The 22508-nt window shown below is 41.6% G+C and overlaps 1 protein-coding gene across 1 annotated transcript in view; it reads right to left on the bottom strand.

The window, feature by feature from the left end:
- Nucleotides 1–21298, bottom strand: part of LOC138261218 (cytochrome P450 3A29-like) — a 115415-nt gene extending 94117 nt beyond the window's left edge. Inside the window, exons 1-3 of the mRNA XM_069209973.1 lie at nt 21093–21298; nt 8016–8109; nt 2335–2387 (exon numbers count right to left, since the gene is read on the bottom strand). Of these exons, the coding sequence (XP_069066074.1) occupies nt 2335–2387; nt 8016–8109; nt 21093–21163 (218 nt within the window). The 5' untranslated portion in view covers nt 21164–21298. The remainder of the gene's footprint in view (nt 1–2334; nt 2388–8015; nt 8110–21092) is intronic.
- Nucleotides 21299–22508: the final 1210 nt, after the last annotated feature.

Below are 22508 nucleotides of genomic sequence, written 5' to 3'. Positions count from 1 at the left end.
AGATAGACAGGGTTCGCATAGCCTTGGTATCCCTATATATACACATTTATGATTTCCTCAATTTTGCAAAAACTACAGAACAGATTTCCACCAAATAACAAAAAGGTCACTTTCTGGACCAAAAGCTACATTTCTGCCAAATTTGGTGTAATTCCACCCAGCGGTTTGGGTGCTAGAGCTGAAAAGCATTTCTTTTTTAATTTTCCAGTGCCTTTTTCTGTTTTGACTGTTAAATATTCATAGTGATATAACATTGAACTCTTTTTCCACTCAAAATATCTGCTTTCAATGTCATAGCTAAGTCTAGTCACCACATGCTAAGGAGTCACTTTTGGCCTAGTGGTTAAGATCTCAGACCTGTACACTGAAGGTTGAGGGTTCAAGTTTATGTGTGTCTGTGGTCATCTCCCAGGTACCCGGGGGCGCAATCGGCCAGGGTAGGGGCGCCGTATGGCCACCCTTCTCCCCCCCAAAAAAGTTTTCGAAGGCTGGGCCATAGGGGATGAGGTCCTCAGGGCCAAAATTGGCTGGGGGAGGGGGCCCTCGCGGACCTGCGGCCTACTCCTGCTGTGCTTAGCCAAAGGCTGTGCGCAGCGTGGAATTTGGTATTTAGGTGTTTGCCCGCAGGGCCTGGCCTCAGGCCATGCCCTGTGGACAACTGCAAATGGGCACGGCCTATGGCAGTGCGCTGCGGTAGTTGGAGTAATGTATAGTAATAATAATTACGTTATGTAAAAAAAAAAAAACATAGAAACTCACTGAAAAAAGTAAAGGTTACAGATACGTTATAGTTAGAATATAGAATTTTTAAAAAACTGTAGACACTCACTTACAAAACTAAAGGTTACAGATACGTTACACTTAGGCTAATGTTTTAATCGTACAAAACCATAGAAATTCAGCAGTTATAGTTAGAGTTATCTCAAGTAACTATAACTCGTGCCTTATGGACACTATAACTTGCGCCCTCGCTATGCACTGCTTATTACCCCACAAATTACGGACCTCATGACATCTTTGATAATATCACTGATAATATCAATGTAATATTTGCAGTAAAATTGTTGATGAAAAAAACTGTGCAAGGGCGGGTGCGCAAGTTATCGTTACCTTAGGGCACAAGTTATAGTTACTGGATGTAACTCTAACTATCACTGCTGAATTTCTATGGTTTTGTAAGGTTAAAATGTTAGCCTAACTATAACGTCCCTGTAACCTTTGTTTTTTAGGTGAATATATATATATATATATATATATATGTATATGTATCTCAAGAGAGAAAGCATGGTGAACCAGGCTGAGTAAGCCGAACTGTGTTGACGCTACTCTCACATCTGCACGTTTTAAAAATAAACAATTTGATTTGCTGACTCTGGACTGCTGTGAGTGTATGTATGTATGCCTACATTATTGTAATTAATATATATATATATATATATATATATATATATATATATATATATATATATATATAAAACTATAATAGAGTGATGTAAAACCCATATTTCTGATGAAACCATGAAAAATGGGAAATATTTCATGGTTACCTGAGCAATACCGTTTCATCACCATAATGCATAATAACATCCTCCGCCCACTCTTCAGAGCTTTACCTTTACCAGGACGATGAAGATTATGTGCCATGCAGGGCCAAACCATCTGGCTAAGTTATCTCAATTAAGGACCACAACATGTAAATTATGCCTCAGTCTCTGGTAGTACTTTTTTGTCAAATCTGAAAATTATACACCAAATTATCTGGCAAAAGCAATAAATCCATAAGTAAAGGGTAAACGACACAATGGGTGAATCTCAGGCCACAGACCCCCGCCCCTGTCCATTGTTTTATGAACAATTTGTTCATGAAAGATAAACAAAGTCAAAACATTCTAATTTCAATCGGTGTTCACTGTGACCTGCAATTTGAAAGACAACGGTTGTTTAAGGCTACCTAACCCCCAAATAAGCATGTAATATAATATACATGTGCAATAAGGTTCTATAGTGCCATCTTGACGTTCTGTAAACAATTATGTTTTTCATGCCTAGTCAAATGTATAACTTATTTATATATATATATATATATATATATATATATATATATATATATATATACACACACACACACACACACACACACATTTACATCTGTGTTGTCTATCAGGTTGTCTGACTGAATATCTAGATATCTATCTAAATAAATATATATAGAAACACCTAAATATACATATATAGAAATACAAATTTTCTAAAGGTTTTCTCAAGTGGTTTTACTACTTGCTTGATTGATTACAAAACTGCCATTGTTATTGATTTAACATGTGTGGAACTTACCCCCATGTTTTTCCATACTTTTGGAAACATTCCATGTCAAATTCAAAAAGACCCTGCAAGAAACGGGTAAACATTTACAAGGAAAATAAGTAAACGAATAATAAACACCTTAGCTTAGTTTAAGAGTTCCCAGTAAATCCTGTCAGGACTGATAGTGGGATTCACCAGCCAGATCAGGGTGTCACACAGGAACAAAGCTTGCCCACTGTTTTTATGGTCTGGCATGACAGTGCAGCTGTCACCAGGCAGTTATGCGAGTACCACCAGAGAGGGGCTCTGGCTCCGTTCGCATGTTGGGAGCCAGTAGTACATGTTTTGATTGGGCAGAAGTTGTGTGCTTCCTCAAAAAAACATGCTTCCTGTCCACATAACTGTAACCATTTTGTTTATTTATTCAGCTGCCTTAGCTTAAACTTTCAGCAGCAGACATATGACATTGTAATACTGTAAAACTGTCTTAGATAACTAGGTAATTTATGGTGTTCATCTTTCTCTGGCAGCAGCACAGATGGGAGGAGGGCAGTCATTAACCAAAATGGATTTTGAAGCCTGGCTTGATAGTGCAACTTTCAGCTGACTTTTTAACCTACACAAATACATGATATTTACTTGGAATACTCACATTACTATACAACTTTCATTTGAACCAGATCGCTTGGCATTGCCAATGCTTGTTTTCCTTGCTACTTTGTTGGGTGAAATACTGATACATGCAAGAAATCTTTATAGAAACATCGATTAATGATGCTTATTGCCCCCCAAAAAAGTTGTGATAGGGAGTAATTCTTCCCCCACCAAAGGAGTTACTGATGACTGCAGTACCACTAAATTCAGTGAAGAGTGGGAATCACCCCACCATATACATTACATTAGTATCATTCATGTGCTTTAACACAATCAAATCAGATGAACTAAAGGCAATTTAATAAAATTGGAAATGGACTACAGGAAGATGTGTGTGTGTATATTTGTGATTGTACTGAGGATCGTAAATTGAGTAACATGCAAGAATTGACAGAATAAACCAATATTATTAGAGAGCAAATTAACAGAGGATTTTTCACTTCAAAATATTATCCATATGTGTCATTTATACAATTCATCGACTCTTAATAGTGGAATAACTCTAAAATTGCTCATGTTCTTAAATTGCACTTGTTCAAACAATATTTTTAATATTTATTTAGTTAACGTATTTTGTTCACAATAAAAATGGATTCCCTTATTTTCAGTGCTAGACACCTTATAGTACGTAACGATTTAACTCACTCAGAACTCAGGGTGCATGGCCAGCAACCAAAGGAGCGGCCGCACACTAAAGGAGCTTTTGGCAAGTAGACTAACTCATTGAAATCCTTTCACCCTGCTCCACGCGAGGTGGTACAGTAGTCTGAGGAGGAGGGGGACCCTGATTACAGTGGTGTGAAAAAAACATCCAACAAAAGGAGAGCGGTGGTGCCAGAGCTGAATGCTGGAAACGGGTTCTGAGACATCCAAGATGGCGCCCTCTACCCACTAAAAGGAAGCTATTTATCGAGCCAGATGTGAGTGCAGGAGGTGGAGGGGGCCTGTGAACCCGACAGAGGTACAAGGAGCTACCTAGAGACCGGTGCAAAGTAAACCTCATCTGGGGAGTTGACAAAGAGGTGCAGATGAGCAGCAAAGTTAATCCAGAGACCATGAGAGGCACGGAGAAAAACACACATTTCTACACATAAGACGGTGAGGCACTGCAGCAAGAACAGGGGCTGTGAAACTCAAAGATGAAAAATCAGATGTCCATGATGTTAGAAAAAATGTATGAGGCCGAATGAAGGTGCAAGCTATAAAACAGAGGTGTGGATGGGCAGCAGAAAAGAACTCTGTAATAATTCGCAAACAGGCATGGGCAAAGGGATAAGGACATCCGAAAGTAAGAGCAGAACACTTAGGGGTGATAGCTGCTGCGATGTAAAGCATCTAGGAGAGGAAAGGCAGATATTAGCTCTGATGAAGGCCCCTCAGGGTGTACCTATGGTTAGTAACACACACTGAATGAGAGCATGTATGCTGACAATTAAGACACAATTAAGACTGATTGGATGCACTGCTGATGACCAGTGACCACACGTATTACCTTATGTGCTACATGTCTTACCCTCCCTGGAAACTGGAATAAGTAACAAGGCCTTACTCAAATGTCTATACATCTGCCTTACCACTGGAGAGCCAAGAAACGATGCATGAATAAGAAATCAGACACAATATGGTGCAGCTGGAGGATCAGCCAAGAAATACAAAAGTATATTACTGACTATAAAGGACACTCACAATGCCTTGAAGCAAAAAATAAACAATAACACAATTTTGATGGCTAGGCAAATCATCAGCAGACGCACATCTCCATTTATAAAGAGTCAATTTGAATTGCTGTCTTCCAGAAATGATCTAGTGCTTCCAGAGGGGTGTAATGACGATCAAACACGCCACAAATTCTAGAACGGTGAACGGGCCATCAAATGCTCACTCCACAAATACGTTGTAACTTGTGGCCCTACTGATACTGCATGACACACTGGAGTGAGTAGAGAAAATAATACTCTGCTCAACATCCCTCTTTATTTTTGAATGAAGATATGGTGCTTTTTTGTGATACACTATTACCTATATTTCTTCAAAACTTTTTTGCAGTGTCGATTGATTTTACACGTTTGTCCTGAGGAAGTCTGTAAAAGACTAAACACATATTGACTGGAGCAGAGAATTTATGAAATAAACAAGCATCAACATTGATCAAGACTTGGGCTATGGCTTAGTGGTGCTCATGGGTTTTTGTTTTTAAAAAATAAACAAGGTAGCTTTCGACTTAGGACTCTTTAGAGCTAACCAGCGAAAACCTAAGGGGTGGCAACACCACTTTTGTAAGGCCCACTGTTTGAGAACTGTAGGAACGATGAAAGAACTTGTCTTCTACCTGAAATATAGTACAGAAGATGTCCAGGGAATACAGAGAATGAATAATATGTGAACTTCAGACTGACCTGAGAATGTTAAGGAAGCCAGGCATGGAACTATTGAAGATTGTTTCAGACGGCTGCTGGCTCTGCAAAGCTCATCAAACTATTTCACAGTGAAAGGGCACAAATTGTCCCTGCGACTCCCCCACTGCCAGATCTGCAGCCCAGATCAGTAGCAGTATGTCTTACAGAATCAAAGATGTGTGGGAGTGGACTGATTGATGAGTGGCTGAGATTGGTGTAACCTGTTTGGTGAGACCAGGAAACATCCAATGATAAAAAGAATAAAATAACGACAAACAACAAGTGGTTATAAACTGACACATGCTCAGACTGCAGCCATAAACGAAAAGGCAGAGGCGGAAGCAAATATATGGAGTAAGATGACTGCACATACACGGATGTCTACATACTCAGATGCCACAGCATTAGCAACACACTCAGAAGTATTGTTCACTGAGCAAGTAAGTGAGAGCAGCTAAAATACCACAAAAGACTGTGACTATCTGATATAAAACTGACATGTTCCTGAGTGCACAAACCCTTTTCCAGCATCGACTAAGGGTACACCCTTGGGTATCATTTTTGGCTAGGTGCACGCAAGAGACGTTTGAGGATGGGAAGGGTGTAAGGGAGACTAGTTAGTAAAAGTGTAGATGCCTCCCAGTATTTCTCAAGCACAAGATGGGATGGTGGGGGAGGACTGCTTACACTTCTGAATTGCCTGGCTTTTTTTAGGTAAGGACCTTTTACCTTACCATCGGAAGGAGCTTTGAAAGGGTTGATTAGAGACGGCTGAAAGCAGAATTGAGCAAATTGCACGTTTACCGAAACACATTGTGAATAAGGTTAACACTACCCTTAAACTAGGGCACATTCCATTGACTCTGTATGGGGAACCCAGTCAAAAGCAAAACTTATATTCCTATTTGCACCATCAGAAGGTAAATGTAGCTTTGCTTCAGGTGACACACTTGACCAAAGGGGAGGGAACCAAACTACGAAAATGCTGGAAAGGTACTGTAGCCTACATCTCCTACTCTTCGCACACTAAGGGAACATTACCATGGTTTAGACAGGGCATCACCTACATATTACTAAATGACCTACGGGAATGCTATGCCAAGGTTGAGAGCCACCTCTACAGGCCCCTATTAAATATACAATGTACTTACACCCTAAAAACAATGCACAGTGGCTTTCAACATTGATTAAACACCAGACGCACAGGCAAATTGCACACTACAACAGTCATGAGAGTGGACTGTAATGGAGTAACCAGGACAGTTCTTTTCACCCTACCACACACAACAGGCACCACCACTCAGTTCCCTAACAAAATTATTTCAGGCAAGGGCTCAGAGCTTAAATCTCCTCTTATGGATGCATATTAATATTAAGAATAACACGGGCTAAGTGCAAATCAAGCATCCTGTCCTTTTGAATGAGGACAGAATCCCTTCATAGAGGAGCATTTTGATGCAAGCTGATGGAAGTGATGAAAGTTACTCCCAGGAAAATGCAGGGTCTACTCAGAGTGCACCTAATAATCAGGGAGCACTACAAGTGGTAGTAGAAGGTGTGTACTGGATTCACTTTTACAGTCAAACGAGTCCTACAATGGGAGATAGTATGCTTAGTGAAAAGAAGAAAACACAAGAGGCTGGTGGACAGACAAGAACACAGGATGGATCAGAGCTGTGAACAAAATACATTGAAGCACTAGAAAGACCGAGACTGGGTGACGACCATGAACCTATGGGCAGATATCATGAAGAAGGAAACAGGGCTAGCAGAATCCTTGCCTGGTTAACAAAGGTGGAACCATCATACAGTCCTGTTTTGCTCTCCTCACAGGAACAGCTGTATATTCACAGACTGAGATTACCAACACAGTTGCAAACCTACTACAGAACCCTATAATGGAAGCACCAGAGAGGCAAGGTGAGTACTGCTGACATACGTAAGATCAGCGGGTCTCAACAAATTATTGTAATAACAAGCATAGTAACTTGACACACCATGAGTTAGAGTTCAGAAACACTATTTGAGGCCTGGCGAAAGGCAAGGCACAATGCTGTGACAGTCTGCGATCAGAATTTTAATAAATTTACCAGAACCTCTAAATCCCACTCTTAGACATGTACCCTGGTGCAAAGGAATGCAGCCACCAACCCACCACTATGTTGTAAACATAGCAGAAGAACACTGTTTATGAATACTAAACTTAGACAACACAAAAACTAATAAAAACATACACTGGCTAAAATTAACCACTGGCTAAGGTGGTTAGTGATGGGTGTATTACATGATTGTCAATACAACATACCTCCACTGAACTAAATAAGATCAAAAAGCTGAGTCGAACCAACAGGATTTAAACCTGATATTATAAAGTTGCAAATCCATCTCCAAATCATATATTTATCCGCTGGTTAAATGTAAGCCATCTTTAAAAAGTTTTTACAAAAAATGCAATATATAAAATAATGTTATGGCATTATTTCTGCTACGGCCGCTGCTATATGCCTGGCAAAACCACACGGATATCCCAATACTTTATTTCTATAGTCATATTTATGTTGCCCAGTTATCCTTTGTCAGAACAAAGCACATACCAATGCAAATGAGAGCTACATGCCCATAGGGCATTGCCAACATAACAGTCGTATTTTCTACACTCACCTTCCGGTATTGAAGAAAGGTGCCAATGAATGGCAGTGGCTTCGGCCCAGGAATACCCAGTTTTTTGAAGACTCCGTATGGCCAAATGCTGTACCTAATGGAGCAAAAAGAGGCCAATCAGGATGAAACACAAGAGGTGGATATTTCCGCACAACATAAATAGGCTTTCACACATAGAATCTTCAACATGTGTTATTACAGGAGCTCTAAGACTCATATTATTAGGGTAACACAGAGATTCACAATTTGTTTGCAGGTGTGTGTCTTACACTTTGAAAAAAAGTCACAATTGTGCAAGCCTCATCTTTTTGCAGTTTTAGAAAGCTACATTGCACATGCAGGCCCTGATCATGAATACATGTGCTATTTATTGCACCAGATAAATAACAATACCACAAACTATTTCTCGGGTGCGATAAATAGCACCTATTACGAGATTGTGGAGAAAAACAGAGGCTTACTCAGAAGTGTTAATTAGCCATCACATTACATCACAGTGACATCTAATACCACTGCCCCAAGAAAGAGTGGTGACATTGTGAAAGTTGAATTAATTGCTAATGCATTTGTAATGATTAACTGTAAAGAATTCACATGAATTATGATAACAGATAAAATTGTGTGTCATGGAAATGTGCCCACTGATGTGGCCTCTATGAGATGTTTGCAAATCAATAATAAGCTCACGTTTATTGTTTAAATGATGTGCACATGTAGAATAAAGTTGTATTAGTGGGTCTCATTAACATAATAATATTATGTAATTGCTTAAAATTATATTAGGCATTGATTAATCATGTAGTTTGGACCTAGTCGACAAGCCTCATTTTAAGTTACATGGCCTGAAAAAATTGTCGTAAATGTTTTGTGAGACCTGAGAATTAATATTGTACATTGTTCACTGTGCTGACCAAGCAATTTGTAAATGTCTTAAACTTTCTCATGAGAACTGCCTGTTAGAATGTCTTGCACTAGAAAATGTTACAAAAGTATCCTTGATGCATGAGACCGCGACGTTCCAAGGAGTCAACAATGGATGCACTGACTACAGCTAGGATTGCAACAAAACAGTTACCTGACGAACCTGACGATGGGAACAGGAGAAGAAGAGCCAATCATCGACATGTGAAAGACTGTTTAGTTATATTTATTATTTATAGTTTATAGCTTATTGGTCCTACAGCAAACGTACGATTTTCTGACCAATGACGGCATGAGAAGATACTTTATGGAAGTCTAACTAAGTCTGCCTGCCTTTAGAGCTACTAGTCCTGTTTCTGGGTGCTCCTGAGCGTTTCCTTCCTGTCCCTGTTAGAGTCCTATTCGTGGAGCACCACAGTTCCATATATTTTATTAATTTGTGTTAATGCTGATTTGTTAGCTTGAATGTCTTCTAAGTGGTTCAGTTAACTTACAGCCCAACCGTGACTGAGGCATCCCCTTTCACTGCCTTTTGCTGATGCTGACCAGACGGATGTTCACCCGACAAAGAAGCCGCCTCTTGCTGACTCACTGAGGAGAGGTATAACAAAATGCTATTCTTTTTGTGCTATGTTTGTGCTTTCTTTTAGGTACCAACCGCTATTTTTGATAGAGCTTTATTTGGATGTTTTCCAAATTAACTTTGACCAAAATTGTTTTTGCATGAAGTCCCTACATGCTATTCTAATTGGAAGGATAGTTAGTATGCCCAAATGTTGACTATTGTCGTTAACCAAGAATTGATTCTGTGCATCTGTTGAGTCTAGATGTATACTATATCTGTTTTTCAGCTGATACTGTTATTGATTTGTACTGTAACTCTCGAGTGTCTAACTATAAATGATTTAGCTAAATTGAGATTCTTTAGATGCTTTGGTCAGCCCGTGTTATTTGTGTATGTTTACCATTTGGTTTTGAGACTAAGCTACGTGATATTAGCATTGTTAATCTAGATAAATAAACATTTTAACTTTACTAAATGGTGTAGTTATTTATGGTCAAATAGGCCAAGGTGCGTAAAGATTATTGACTCCAAATTATTGATGATGTTTATTGATTATGTTGTTGTATTCTTGTTGAAGTTATGAGTTATGGTGGAGTCACTCTAAGCATAGTCAAAAGGTCCATCAAACCTCTAACTCATCCCCTTATCAATTAAACTATAAAATATCAAATAAGGCCAGACGTGCTCACAACAGTCAGGCCGTTTCCAGTTTTATTCATTCACCCTAATAGTTTCCCACCTCCTTTAATACACTTGGTCAACACCATTTCCTGAACATATTATACAAAGCTGCTGAGCCCTTCATTTTGAGATGTTCACATACCACGCTCGATCCCATCATTTTGGAGGAGCTGGCCACCCCTACCTCAGGCCGTTGTCCTGTGGGATTCCAGTTTTTTAACTCTTTATGTATCTCTGTGCACTGTTTGTGTAATGTACAGCAATACTGTTTACATGAAAATACATCCAAACCAGACATTCTGAACTTTCAAGTCTTGTTAGTTGACGCTAACAAGGTCGCATGGACCAAAGATCGTGAGGCACAATCCAGAAATATGCCTAATTTTCACATAACCTTATTTCACCTGAATATTTTTTGCTGGCGTTAGGACTAGCGCTCAGCTGTAAAGAAATCACCAGTAAAAAAGCACATTCAGGTGCTTGATTTTAGGAATTAATTGTGTTTCTCCTCCTTCAAGAGAAGAGGGACTGAAAACCTTATGATTTCTTTCTTCTAATTTACTATTCTTAGTCCTGCCCATTTAACATCAATGACAGTCGAGTCTTAACAGTCCATCACTCAAACTACTTCGATATATACTGCTATGAACCTTGCATATGCATGTCCTTAGCCTCTACTCCCCATATTCCATAATTTGGAGAAGATGTGTTCATCTAGGATCTCTGACATATGTTTTTGGTTTTATGGGAATGGAAATGGTATCACAACTATGTATAGGGTTTGTCAAGATGGAGTACACGATGAGCCACGAGTGCAAGCTGCCCTTTTTGATCGATGTTAATGGTTCGTCCATATTTCACACATGTAGCACCTAATTACACAAACGATAGAACTGCTAAAAAAGGCCATCGGGTTGGAGACTCTGACATGTCAGATGCACAGGTTGGCAGTTCCAGCAGCTGACTGGTCACAATATTCTTTACATGTGTCCCACAAACTCTCTGACTCAGGAGCCACAGGAACATCTTTAAATGTGTCTCAGATTGCCTTGATCAGCAGCTACTGTAGCTGGTATGTCGCAATTGGTTCAAACCATACATTACACAATTCTTGTAAGCAGCAATTTCTTTGAACATGTGTAAGCATGTCTTAGGTTGATGTCAGTAATATGCCGAAGGAAATTCGTCTTTTTGAATGGGCCCCATCCTATTTATTTTGGATAGATGGTTGCTTTGGCCCCTGTGTAATTTATGCCTATTCAACAGCGCCCAACTGCCTATGTCTCTAAACCATTAAAAATGCTGTTTAATCGGTATCTTTCACATTTTTCTAAGTCAGCTGTAAGGGGTGCACGAATAGCAAAGATGCTTCATATTCAAAACTCTCAATTAAGCTTTCGTAATTCATATTTGAAGCAAACGCTGCGACTGAACTATCAAACATCATTGTTACACTCCAAGGAAGGGCTGTGCGTATAAAACTAAAAATGCACCCGTTCTCCCATTTAGGGGCTGATTTAAGAGTTCATCGCGCCACATTAGCATCATTTTTTTTTTTACGCTAATGTGGCCCAACGAGGCTAAAATCGCCGAGCCAAATTCACAAAGTGGTGCAATGCATGCACTGCGCCACTTTGTAACCCTTTGTGCTACATTATGCCTGCGCCAGGCATAATGTATGCAAACGGAGTGTTGCTCTGTTACGGGGGCCAAAAAAATGTGCAAAGAAAGCTAAGAGATTTCTTTGCGTCATTTATTTCCCCACTTTTAACGCCTGCTCAGAGCAAGCATTAAAATAAGCCATGCCATTGTTTTCAATGTGCCTCAATGGGCTTTTCAGGAATAGCATAAAGAAAATGTGGCGCTAATCCTGCAAAGCTCCGAACTAGCATCAAAAATGTTGATGTTAGTTCCCCGAACTTCTGCCATGGTGCGCCGTATCTTAGATATGGCACACACATGGTGGCGTTAGGGGGGTGCTGAGGGGCGCAAGAAAAGTGGCACTGCACTGGGCGCAGCTCTACTTTTCTTAAATCAGGGCCTTTAATGCTAAAATTACCACTATGTAGGTCAGCTGTTGTTGTTTGTTACAAATGTTAGGCCCTGATGCATCACAGTGTTTAAATACAAAATGTAAGCTGTCCTGCATGTACATTTTAAAAAAGGGCAGCATATGATAAGTGCTAAGGTACACGTGAGGTGGAGCTGCCTGAAAGTATTCACAGTACAAGGTTTACAAAAACCCATTTCTCACGAATTCTGTTCAGGAAATAGTGAAGAAAATCATCTGTGAACGTATAACTAACTAAGGAAAATATAAATCATTTTTAAATATGAATGTCTATTCTTTAAATGATGAAAAATTGACTCTTATGAGTTTATCATTTCCCTGTGCTTAGAAAAACTTTTGTCTTGCAAGCTTTTATCTCTTTCCCTTTGCTGAAACACTTGTGACTCATTAGTTGATTGTATTTTTTCCACATCTGCTCCACTATCCTGAAGGTGCTCCAATATAACTGATCAAAGAGTTATGTTATCAGGGTCATCCCACATCAGGACCCTGACCACTTCCACTGGCTCTCAGGTAATACAGGGAGACCAATTTACAGATTTGAGCGGGGAAAATTTACAAATTGTGACCCCTATATTTCTCTCAAAGTTACTTAGAAAGAACGTTTGTTAGACACACGTATTTATTTGTATGGAGCTACTGACACCCTCGACAAGAATGTGATGCAGATACTACACACTGTTGTATAACAGCTAATCAACAGTTTCAACTGAATTACAATATTTGGGTCGTTGGGTCTTGATAAGCAAGTAAATAACATGAAGAGCACTTATACTGAGGCATAAAAGGCAAAACATACAACACAATTTTCTCCTAGACAAAGGGATAATTCCTGTGTGTGCTCTCCATCAATGAAAGACCCTGACACCTGAATATTACACTGGGAAGGAATCCCACAGACTGGAAGGAGCCAAATTCCCTAGGTGGAGAAACCATATATGCCTAATAGTGATGTGTTTCTGCTTCAATCCCATGACAGCCTGAGGATGTTGACTTTGAAAAGATAAGGATAGGGGAAGAGGCGAAAACCGAAACCCTGACCTGTTTTGACATTTAGATAAAAAAAGAAAAATAAGCACTTCAACTTTTCTTTTGTTTTAAGTCAATCCTAGGAGACAGGGACTGGATGGCAGCACCCAAAAGCATTGTCCAAGCCAATAGGTCTGGCGTTGTCCACCACCTTTCGACAATTCTTGTTTTATTTTGTCATGTTTTTTGCAAATGTTTATTGTTCGGGAAGCTGCCAAGCCTGCATCAATCTAAAAACAAGCATTGGCAAAACCAATATCTCTCGCTTATGCAGGAGCTATTGGCTTTGTCAATGTGTTTTAGTTATGCTGTACAGCATCGTGGCAGTGGGGCAGCACGGCTGAAAGTGAAGGGAAAAGAAATGCTATAACGTAGTCAGCACTAACCCCCGTCATATCGTTTTTTTTTCTCTATACTTTCAGCCATGGTGCACATCAGCCTAGCAGCTCTATAAAATGGATAAGCAAAACATTCCATAGCTCTATCATACGTGAGTCCTGCCAATGCTTGTTTTAACACACAGCAGTGAACGTATTGGCCCTCACTAGCAAAGCCTTTTAAATCGGTGTCCTTGTGCTACACAATCCCCTCACGACGTGTTGTAATAGTCACTGCAGTAGTACTCTCTCTTGTCCCATAGTGATTCATGATGCATTTACATGCATGTTTAAAGAAAATGATTGGATGGTACTGTTCGTGTGCGCACATTCCCAGCCTGCAACCCAACGCCAAAAGAGCACTGGGTATTATACATATGCTGGCAGTTAACGTTCTGTGGGCTGGATGCTCTGCACATCTTTGGACGGGGAATCTAAACAGCTTGTTTCTACTTACAGAGGGGCTGCTGTGCCTCCCCCCCCACACCCCGAGCCTGCAGTCTGGGGGCCAGTGCTTAATTTGTGCTTGTTGTTTCCGGTGCTGAGCACCGGCACTTATTTGTGAGGGGCGGTGCTAATTCTTCTGTCTCAAATATTATCTGTGAGCAAAAGACACATATGGAAAAGACAGAGGAAGGGAAAAACGAAAAAGCGTCACAAAGGGAGAAAGTATAAAGCTGCACGAGTAAGTTGAAGGGGCAAGGAGTGGCTTCATATGGATTGAAGAGGCCTGAGATGGCTTCAGGATTACGAAGCCTCGGTATTTATTCTGTGTTCGCACATTTAATTGCAGCAGCCGCGTGTTTAAGAGGAGGGCTTTGGGCACCGACACCTTTATATTTACCATTTAAGCACTGCTGGGGGAACCGATCGCTTTGAGAGAAATAAGGCTGCTCTGCATTGAATCTTACAGCTATGCACAAATCAGGGCAAAATGAAACTGGAAGCTTGGCCATGAACATGGCTGACATAGCTCAATTTGTAGAAAATAGACTGAAAACAAGGCTAGTCCTAACAAAACGATGAGAAGCCTTTCTCCTATTCCCACAGATATAAAAAAAATCGCTGTAAATTTTCGCTCCAGCCAAAGAACAGGAGGCCAAGCTGGCACGTGCTACAAATTACAAGCAGAAAATGTAAGTGGCAAAGAGGCCAATGAATTGCAAGCCATGGGATGGCTTTAAATCCCCTTTGTAGACAACACATCTTGTAAGCGAGAGGGCATGCGCAGGCAGGACATGCGAACAGTGGCGACTCCTCACTATGGCGGAGGAGCATCGCCCCCGCCAGCAGCAACCGCTGCAAACCCTTTCACAGGAAAGGATAATAAACTATGTTTATTATCCTTTCCTTGTGAAAGGGGCGTGGCCTTGTGAGGTGACCTGGACGAGGGGAGTGCAGAGCACATGTGTGTTTGGCCGGCTGTCTCTGGCCAGCCCAACACACATGCGCAATAGGCTGTCTCCAGCCCAGCAACTGTGTTGCCGGGCTGGAGAGAGCCTGCACAGGCTCCCAGTCTGCCTGGGAGCACTCTGGCTGGGCGCTCCCAGCCAACCCAGATGCTGCTCTGAGCAGCGTCAGGATTGGCACAGGGCAGGCTGGGAGCCTGTGCCTGGAGCCTGCGGGAGAGGAGAAGTGTGATGGCGGCACCACGGCGCGGGAAGGTTAGTGTATTTTTTTTTTATTAATTCCCCCCAAGCCCACCTGTGCCGCCCAGCCCCCTTTATAGCCCGCGAGCCTTGACTGGAAACCTAGATGTTTGTTAGTGTACGGCTATAATGATTCTCACAGAAATCTCTGTAATTGATTCTAATGAAATAAATATGGTTGTGAGGAGTTTATTGCGATGTTACATCCTCTACTTACATGCGTAGTTAGCACGAGAGTCATCATCGTAATGTAAATGGTTTATGTTTATTTTTGTGTTGTGTTCCATGATCTGGAGTGGAACTACGGTTTACAGGACTCAGTGCAACACCATTTAGTTGCAGTGGGGACTTGTGGCTGTCAGACGCTCCTGGTTGTGGGTGTTTGTCTACTTTTATTTAAAAAGTGGACACTTCTTTCAACTTCTGATGTTCGCTCGCATGTTTCCAAACTTACCACAATCTCCTTCAAAGAATTCAGCTTACTTTGATGCCTGCACCACAACAATGAATGCAGCGATCTTAAACATATCTAGTATATATACATAATAATTTCTAGGGCAGTAATCATATCAGATTAAATATCCATAGTTACAAGGTTTAAAAATCAAGAGGTGTCGTATCATTCAGGCAGGTGGTGCGGTGTTGCGAGTGTTTCACACATGACATTCGAAACAAAGTGCTGTAATCCATTGTAAAGAGGGCACATGCAAAGTGGGGAGGCCAACTGTACGTAATACAGAGGATCATCAGCAGGATGGTGGGTGTTCATTCAGTTTTGTGCCAATCCTTGAAATTTCAAGTCTTTCTGGATGTGGTTTGACTAGGTACACTCCATATTTGCAGCTGCTCCTTTGCACAACATTTGGCCAGAATATAACCTGTAATATTTAATTCTGTCAGCACGAATTACTGTGTCTTAACGAGTTTTAAGGTGCAATTTTGCAATGCAGCACATGCGAAGAAATCATTCAGCTTCCCCAGTTTGAAACTTCCTTGTAATATGCTAGGACTGCTGTGTGAGAGCTGACTACCTACCCATGACCTCTAAGTCCACCATACAATACAATTTGGGCCTCACTTTAATACACAACATTGAATGCCAGCCAAACACAGGCATTTTTTGTTTCCTCTCTTTTTTTAATTTGTACTTGTTAGAAATTGGGGTCTCTAGTTGGCAGAGGTATACACCCTTGTCCATGTAGAGAACAAAATCCTAGTCAGGGTAAGTCACAACACAATCCAAATTATCCTGCGCCCACCCTCTGGTCGATTTTGAATGAGCAGTTAGGCTTAACTTAGAAGGCAATGTGTAAAGTATTTGTGCAATAACTCATACAGTAACACAGTAAAAACACCACAAAAATACACCACACAGGTTTAGAAAAATAGATAATATTTATCTGAATAAAATAAGGTTAAAATGATGAGAATCCAGTGTATACAAGCACTAAGAAACACAATAGCTCCAACTGGGGCTATCACGGCATCATTGACGGAGTCGTTCCCAAGAGTACAATGCCACAGGTGCCAGTCACTGAGTCGCACGGTTCCCAGGCACAGTACCTTTGAAAACGAAGAAACAAAGACTTCACATGGAGACGTAGAGGTGAGGCGTCGCTTGTGTGGTGTCAGTCCCTTACGGCACCCGGAGAGGTGAGGCATCAGTTCCGTACTGCAAGGCAGGGGAGGTGAGGCGTTGGTTCCGTCCGGTTGCAGGGGGAGCTGTTGCCGTGTTGGTGGAAAGGCATCGGTTCCTGGTGACCTGGAGAGGTTGATGGATCCAGTCAGTCAAGACGTGATTTGTCGACTTCACAGTGTTGCGATAGCCCATGCAGGATGTCAGCGGCAACACAGAAACGTCAGACTTGCGTTGCAGGCCACAGTCGCTGCGTGCAGCGAGGACCATGGAGCCAGAGCAGGCTGCAAAGTCAGTGATGGAGTGGCTGAAGTCGTTACTGGTGCCACTGAAGTCGGTGAGCTAGCTAGAAGTTAGTAGGTGAAGTCTTTGTTGGCCCTGAAACTTCAGAACAGAAGGCAAACTCAATCCAACCCTTGGAGAGCACTTTTGGAGAAGACAGAAGCCTTCCAGCACATGCAGAGACCAGCAGGCAGCAGGGCAACAAGCAGGGCAGCACTCCTTTTCAGCAAAGCAGTCCAGATGAGCCCTTTGGGCAGCCAGGCGGTTCCTCTGACAAAGTTCAGGTGTAGATCCAGAAGTGTCGGATTTGGTGGGGTCAGAGACCCAGTTTATATACCCCGAAAATGCCTTTGAAGTGGGGGAAACTGCAAAGAGTGGTTTTAAAGTGCACAAGTTCCCCTTTCAGCCCAGTCCTGTCTGCCAGGATCCCTGTGGTGGGTTATCAGTCCTTTGTGTGAGGGCAGGCTACTGTCCTTTGAAATGTAAGAGAGAGCCCCTCCACCCTTCCTGCCCAGAGAGACCCATTCAGTATGCAGATGAATGCAGAAATGACTAAGTGTCCTGTGTTTATGGCTGTCTGGGTGGAATGCACAAGGAGAGCTGTCAACCAGCACAGACCAGACATTGATTGTAAGGCACAGATGGCAGTAAGTGCAGAAACATGTTCACTTTCTAAAAGTGGCATTTCTAAAAAAGAAATATTAAATCCAACTTCACCAATAAACAGGATTTTCTATTACCATTCTGGCCACACTAAACATGAAAGGGCTACTCCTTCTAGATCAGAATATACCACTTAAAAGTATATGAAGCCAGTTCTAATGCTAGTCTATGAGAGGAGCAGTAGTGGAAAACAAATTTGTGGGTTTTTCGCTACCAGGACATGCAAAACACATAAGTACATATCCTGCCTTTTACTTAAATAGCACCCTACCCTATGGGTTACCTAGGGCCTACCTTAGGGGTGACTTATATGTAGAAAAAGGGGAGTTTGGGGCTTGGCGAATAGTTTTAAATGCCAAGTCGAAGTGGCAGTGAAACTGCACAGACAGGCCTGGTAATGGTAGGCCTGAGACATGGTTAAAGGGCTACTTATATGGTGGCACAATTAGTGCTGCAGGCCCACTAGTATCATTTAATTTACAGGCCTAAGCACATGTAGTGCACTTTACTAGGGACTTACAGGTAAATTAAATATGCCAATTGGGTAGGAACCATGGTTACCATGTATAGGGTAAGAGCACATGCACATTAGCTCTGGTCAGCAGTGGTAAAGTGTGCAGAGTCCTAAAACCACCCTAAGGCTGTCAGGTCTAACAGTACTGTTCTTATTAATAGTTTATTTTATCTCATGTAACACACTCATTACACTGTACCACCTGCAGAAATAATAGAGTCGTTCTGTTTTTGAAAAACTGTTAACAGATGATTTTTACATTTTTTTCAGTATCTAAAAAGTATTGTGAATAATAAAATCTATATATCTATCTATACATCTCGAGTCATTCTGAAATATGAGCTAGCAAAGAACTAGCATATTGTACTGCATTAGCATCTGGTTCCCACAGTGGTTCAGACGACCTAATCACTAAAATGAGGTTGCCGCGCAAATTCCCATCTCCCCCTTGCCTATCATATTCTCGTTATCTTCAAGTGGGTTTGTAGCTCCCACCTTCTACACCAGGGACCAGCAGACAGGACCAATGACAACAGGAGAATGTATGACACACACAGTGACATTCAATTCAGTTTGTGTGCCCCCAGCAGAAGAAATGTATAGTCCCCTTAGAGCTGGCTCTCTTCTATGGAGCCTCGTTCTCAGCAGGCATGGGCCACATAAGCTTGCCAAGGTTAGCGCAATAAAAAACAAGCATTTGCAATGCAACGGGTCTCTAATTTCCTGGAGTTAGAGCTATTAGCGTTGTAAACTCCTAACCAGACTTTTCTTTCCACACAAATTTAAAGAAACAAAACGAGCGCGATCACGCTATATAAAACCCAGCGTGATTGCGCTGAAATTGAAAAACAAAAAAAAATAGCACGATCGTGCTACGTGGAAAATAAAAAGATAAAGTAGTCCGGAAACCTTGCTGAAAACATGGAGCTTTGTATGTTTTCAGTAGTTGGCCGGTGTGCTCGAGGAGGGCTAAATACCGGAAAAGGCATGACGTATGCATGCCTTTCACTAAAGAAAGCAAGCAGATTTTAAAAAGCAAGCCCACAAACCAATGAAAGTGACAGGCGTGACATGGGCGTGGTTGCAAGCCCAAAGAGAGATTACAACAGGGAAGGAGTGCTTGTGCGCTTGACCCTAAAAAGTCCTAAAAGTGCTATGGAGGGAGCAACAGGCAGTGACAAAGAAATAGTACCTAATCAAATTGGGAGCAGGGGTTGGGCACTGATTAAGTTGACTCAATCTGTGCTTGGTCCCTGCACCACAATTAGGACCCTGTAGGCTAAGCAGGAGGCTGCAAAGAAGAGCGACACACATGCCAACAAATGCAATCTGCAGCCTTCAATCCCCTTTTCTAAACAATAGTGTCTCGTAAGTGATAGCGCATGTGCTTGTGGATGCTCTTGCAGACTCGACCCTAAAAAATGACATTGACTAAAGGCAGAAATGCTGTTTAAGTCTCACAAAAAGTACTCCCCGACACTCGCCAGTTTGTGGCTGAAGTAGGCTGACCCACTGCCCCATGTTGTATGCTGTAGGGAGCGGAAGTGAAATTAGATTGATCAAACAACAGACCAAAAGATGAAGAGAGGATGCTGAAAGTCCCTTCAAGTAAATATATTATTCGTGTAATTTTAGTAAAATCAATAGTCTTGGCTGACGCCAGACCTAAAAAGGAGATTATGCCGGAATTCTCTCAGAAATCGTTTATGCAAATTCACCTATGATTGCTGGGTTCCCCATTTAAAAATAGTTTTCTCTTAGTTGGACCTCAATGCAATCAGTCTGAGATGGGGCATGCAGGCCCAATTCTGCCCACAGTCAAAGACTGAAGGACTTTTCTCTATGGGGGCAACAGTGACACTTCCACTCAAACACTGGATGAGATGTAGTTGACCACCGACTCAGGGTAAGGACCTGATGACTCGCTTGGAGCCTGACGGCCAGGAGGTACTAGCATATTACATTTTATGAATCTCCAGATAAACTAAGAGTGGACTAGATGACACAAAATTACAACCTTAAACCTCAGAAAGTAGATTTAACTTTTATCAGCAGTACCTATTTTTTATTTTTTTTACAGCAACGGCTACTTTACATATCACCTTTAAGCTTGAGACAGCAGTGCCATGCCTCAAGGTGCACATCTCTAGGCAAAACTCCTGTTAGTTATCAGAGCTGCTACTTTGTTACACAGCTCTTGGTGGCGCCTAAAGCAGCTGAGTAGCTCAAATTACATTGCTCTAACGTGATACAACAAAACCACTCCTTGTATTACTTATGCAATGTCACGGGCAACCTCAGCACAAAAACCCTTTTCTTTCCAAACCACGAAGAGGGAATGGCGTTGTTAGTGCTAAGAGGGTACAGTCACGGTGCGGAAATGACTTGGCAAGGATTGTATTTCCTGAAAAATAGCTGGAGGGTGTCACAGACTACTAAATCTCTGGCAATAGCCTTCACATTGCAAATTATGGTGTCTGTGCTGCATACTCACTTACAGATGTTTTGCTGCAGATGACCTGCACAAGATTACATTTGTATGTAACGTTAAAGCGTTGATGACATGCCATAGCCTACCCTTACCATGGCTGAAACAACCTAGCAGCGGAGTTGTTATTCAGATAGACTAGTCTTAAGTGCCACTAGTACAAAACACTGACAACAGAGAGGTGTGCGGGGCACTACTTACAGATACAGGACGGTCAACAAAACGGCAAGCAGAGTCCATGTTTCTTTGGAGAAATTCGGAAGAAAATCCATGTTTTCCTGCCTGCGTCTTACTCAGCAGTTGTAAATTGTTTTGTCCTCAATCGTGCAACGTTTCTCGGTTGATGTTTTCCCACGCTTCCACTGTGTTTACAATCGGTGCGTTAGCTAAACTCCGCGGGTTACTTCTGGTCACGTGACCAAGAGGCTGGCTTTACCGCCTACCTCCCGGCCCTCTCATCTTTACAAGGAGTCCGTTCTCCTTGAACACTACGTTTCAACAGGATTTTTTTTTATGATAGCGAGACCGACTGCAATAATAACTACTTCATAATGATTTATATGTAATTTACGCGAACCATCTCCGCGCGTTCTTTTTTTTGTTTAGTTTATGTAGCGCGAACTCGACCCCGAGGTATTGGAGCGCTTGACATGAGCACTATTTACACAATACAAGGTCTCGTGTATATTTTTTCAGTCAAGCGGAGATTCGGTGACTTACCCTGAATTACAGGATGTTGAGCCAACGCCAAACACACAAGAATTGATTTTTAAAAAAATATGAAGAAACAGAAAAAAAGTAAAATTCTGTATTTAAGACCTACCTGAGGCACAGAAGTTGCAGGACTTCAATCTAGAGGTTATAATACTGGACAAAACGGCAGAGGCCCTTCCAGGTGGAAATGAGGACAGGCAGCTGCTCCATGTTTTACTGTGGTACAATTCATGAGCACAATTTGTATTGCTTTCTATTAAAACACAGCCACGGTTCCTGACAGACAATGCCTGTTCCAAATCCTAAACCCTTTACAGACACACACGCAATCATGTTGCCTTCCACTCATAAAACATCCAATGTGATTTATAAACATACATGAAGTTCGAGAAGATGTTGTAGTGTCTTTGATATTGGTCACGCTAGGGCCCTCGTGGACATGGGTGGACTCTAGACAGGAACTAAGTAATTGGATGGGAGGTGTTAAGGTGTGGTTATAATAGTTATGACGCGGTGCGTGAGGACAGCGCAGTAGCATGTTGAAGAATATAGATGTCCCTAACAGAGCTCCATGTGTGGTGTGTTCATTTACATGCTCCCAAGCTGGAGTGGACACTACAACTTGCAACGATTAGGGGATATGTGCCCTGAGGAAAAAAAGCTGCTCTTTCTGAGAGTTTGCAAAAGTACAGCAACCTGCTCGTGTGTGCCACATGCACCCAAAATCAATGCAAGAGTAGTCGGCGAATGGTGTGTGCAGAGTCAAAGCCCCACTCCAGCCTATACATGGCCATTGAAGAATTTGATGGCCCTGCAGAGAAGCACATTCTAAAAGCAAGCAAAAACCCATTGGTAAAGCTAAAAGAAGAAATACTGCACTGGGCCATAGCAAAGAGGAGTAGA

This window comes from Pleurodeles waltl, chromosome 10 (genome assembly GCF_031143425.1).
Source record: "Pleurodeles waltl isolate 20211129_DDA chromosome 10, aPleWal1.hap1.20221129, whole genome shotgun sequence".
NCBI lineage: Eukaryota > Metazoa > Chordata > Amphibia > Caudata > Salamandridae > Pleurodeles > Pleurodeles waltl.
The sequence above is the reverse complement of the archived record's forward strand: the minus strand, read 5'-3'. Positions and strand labels throughout refer to the sequence as shown.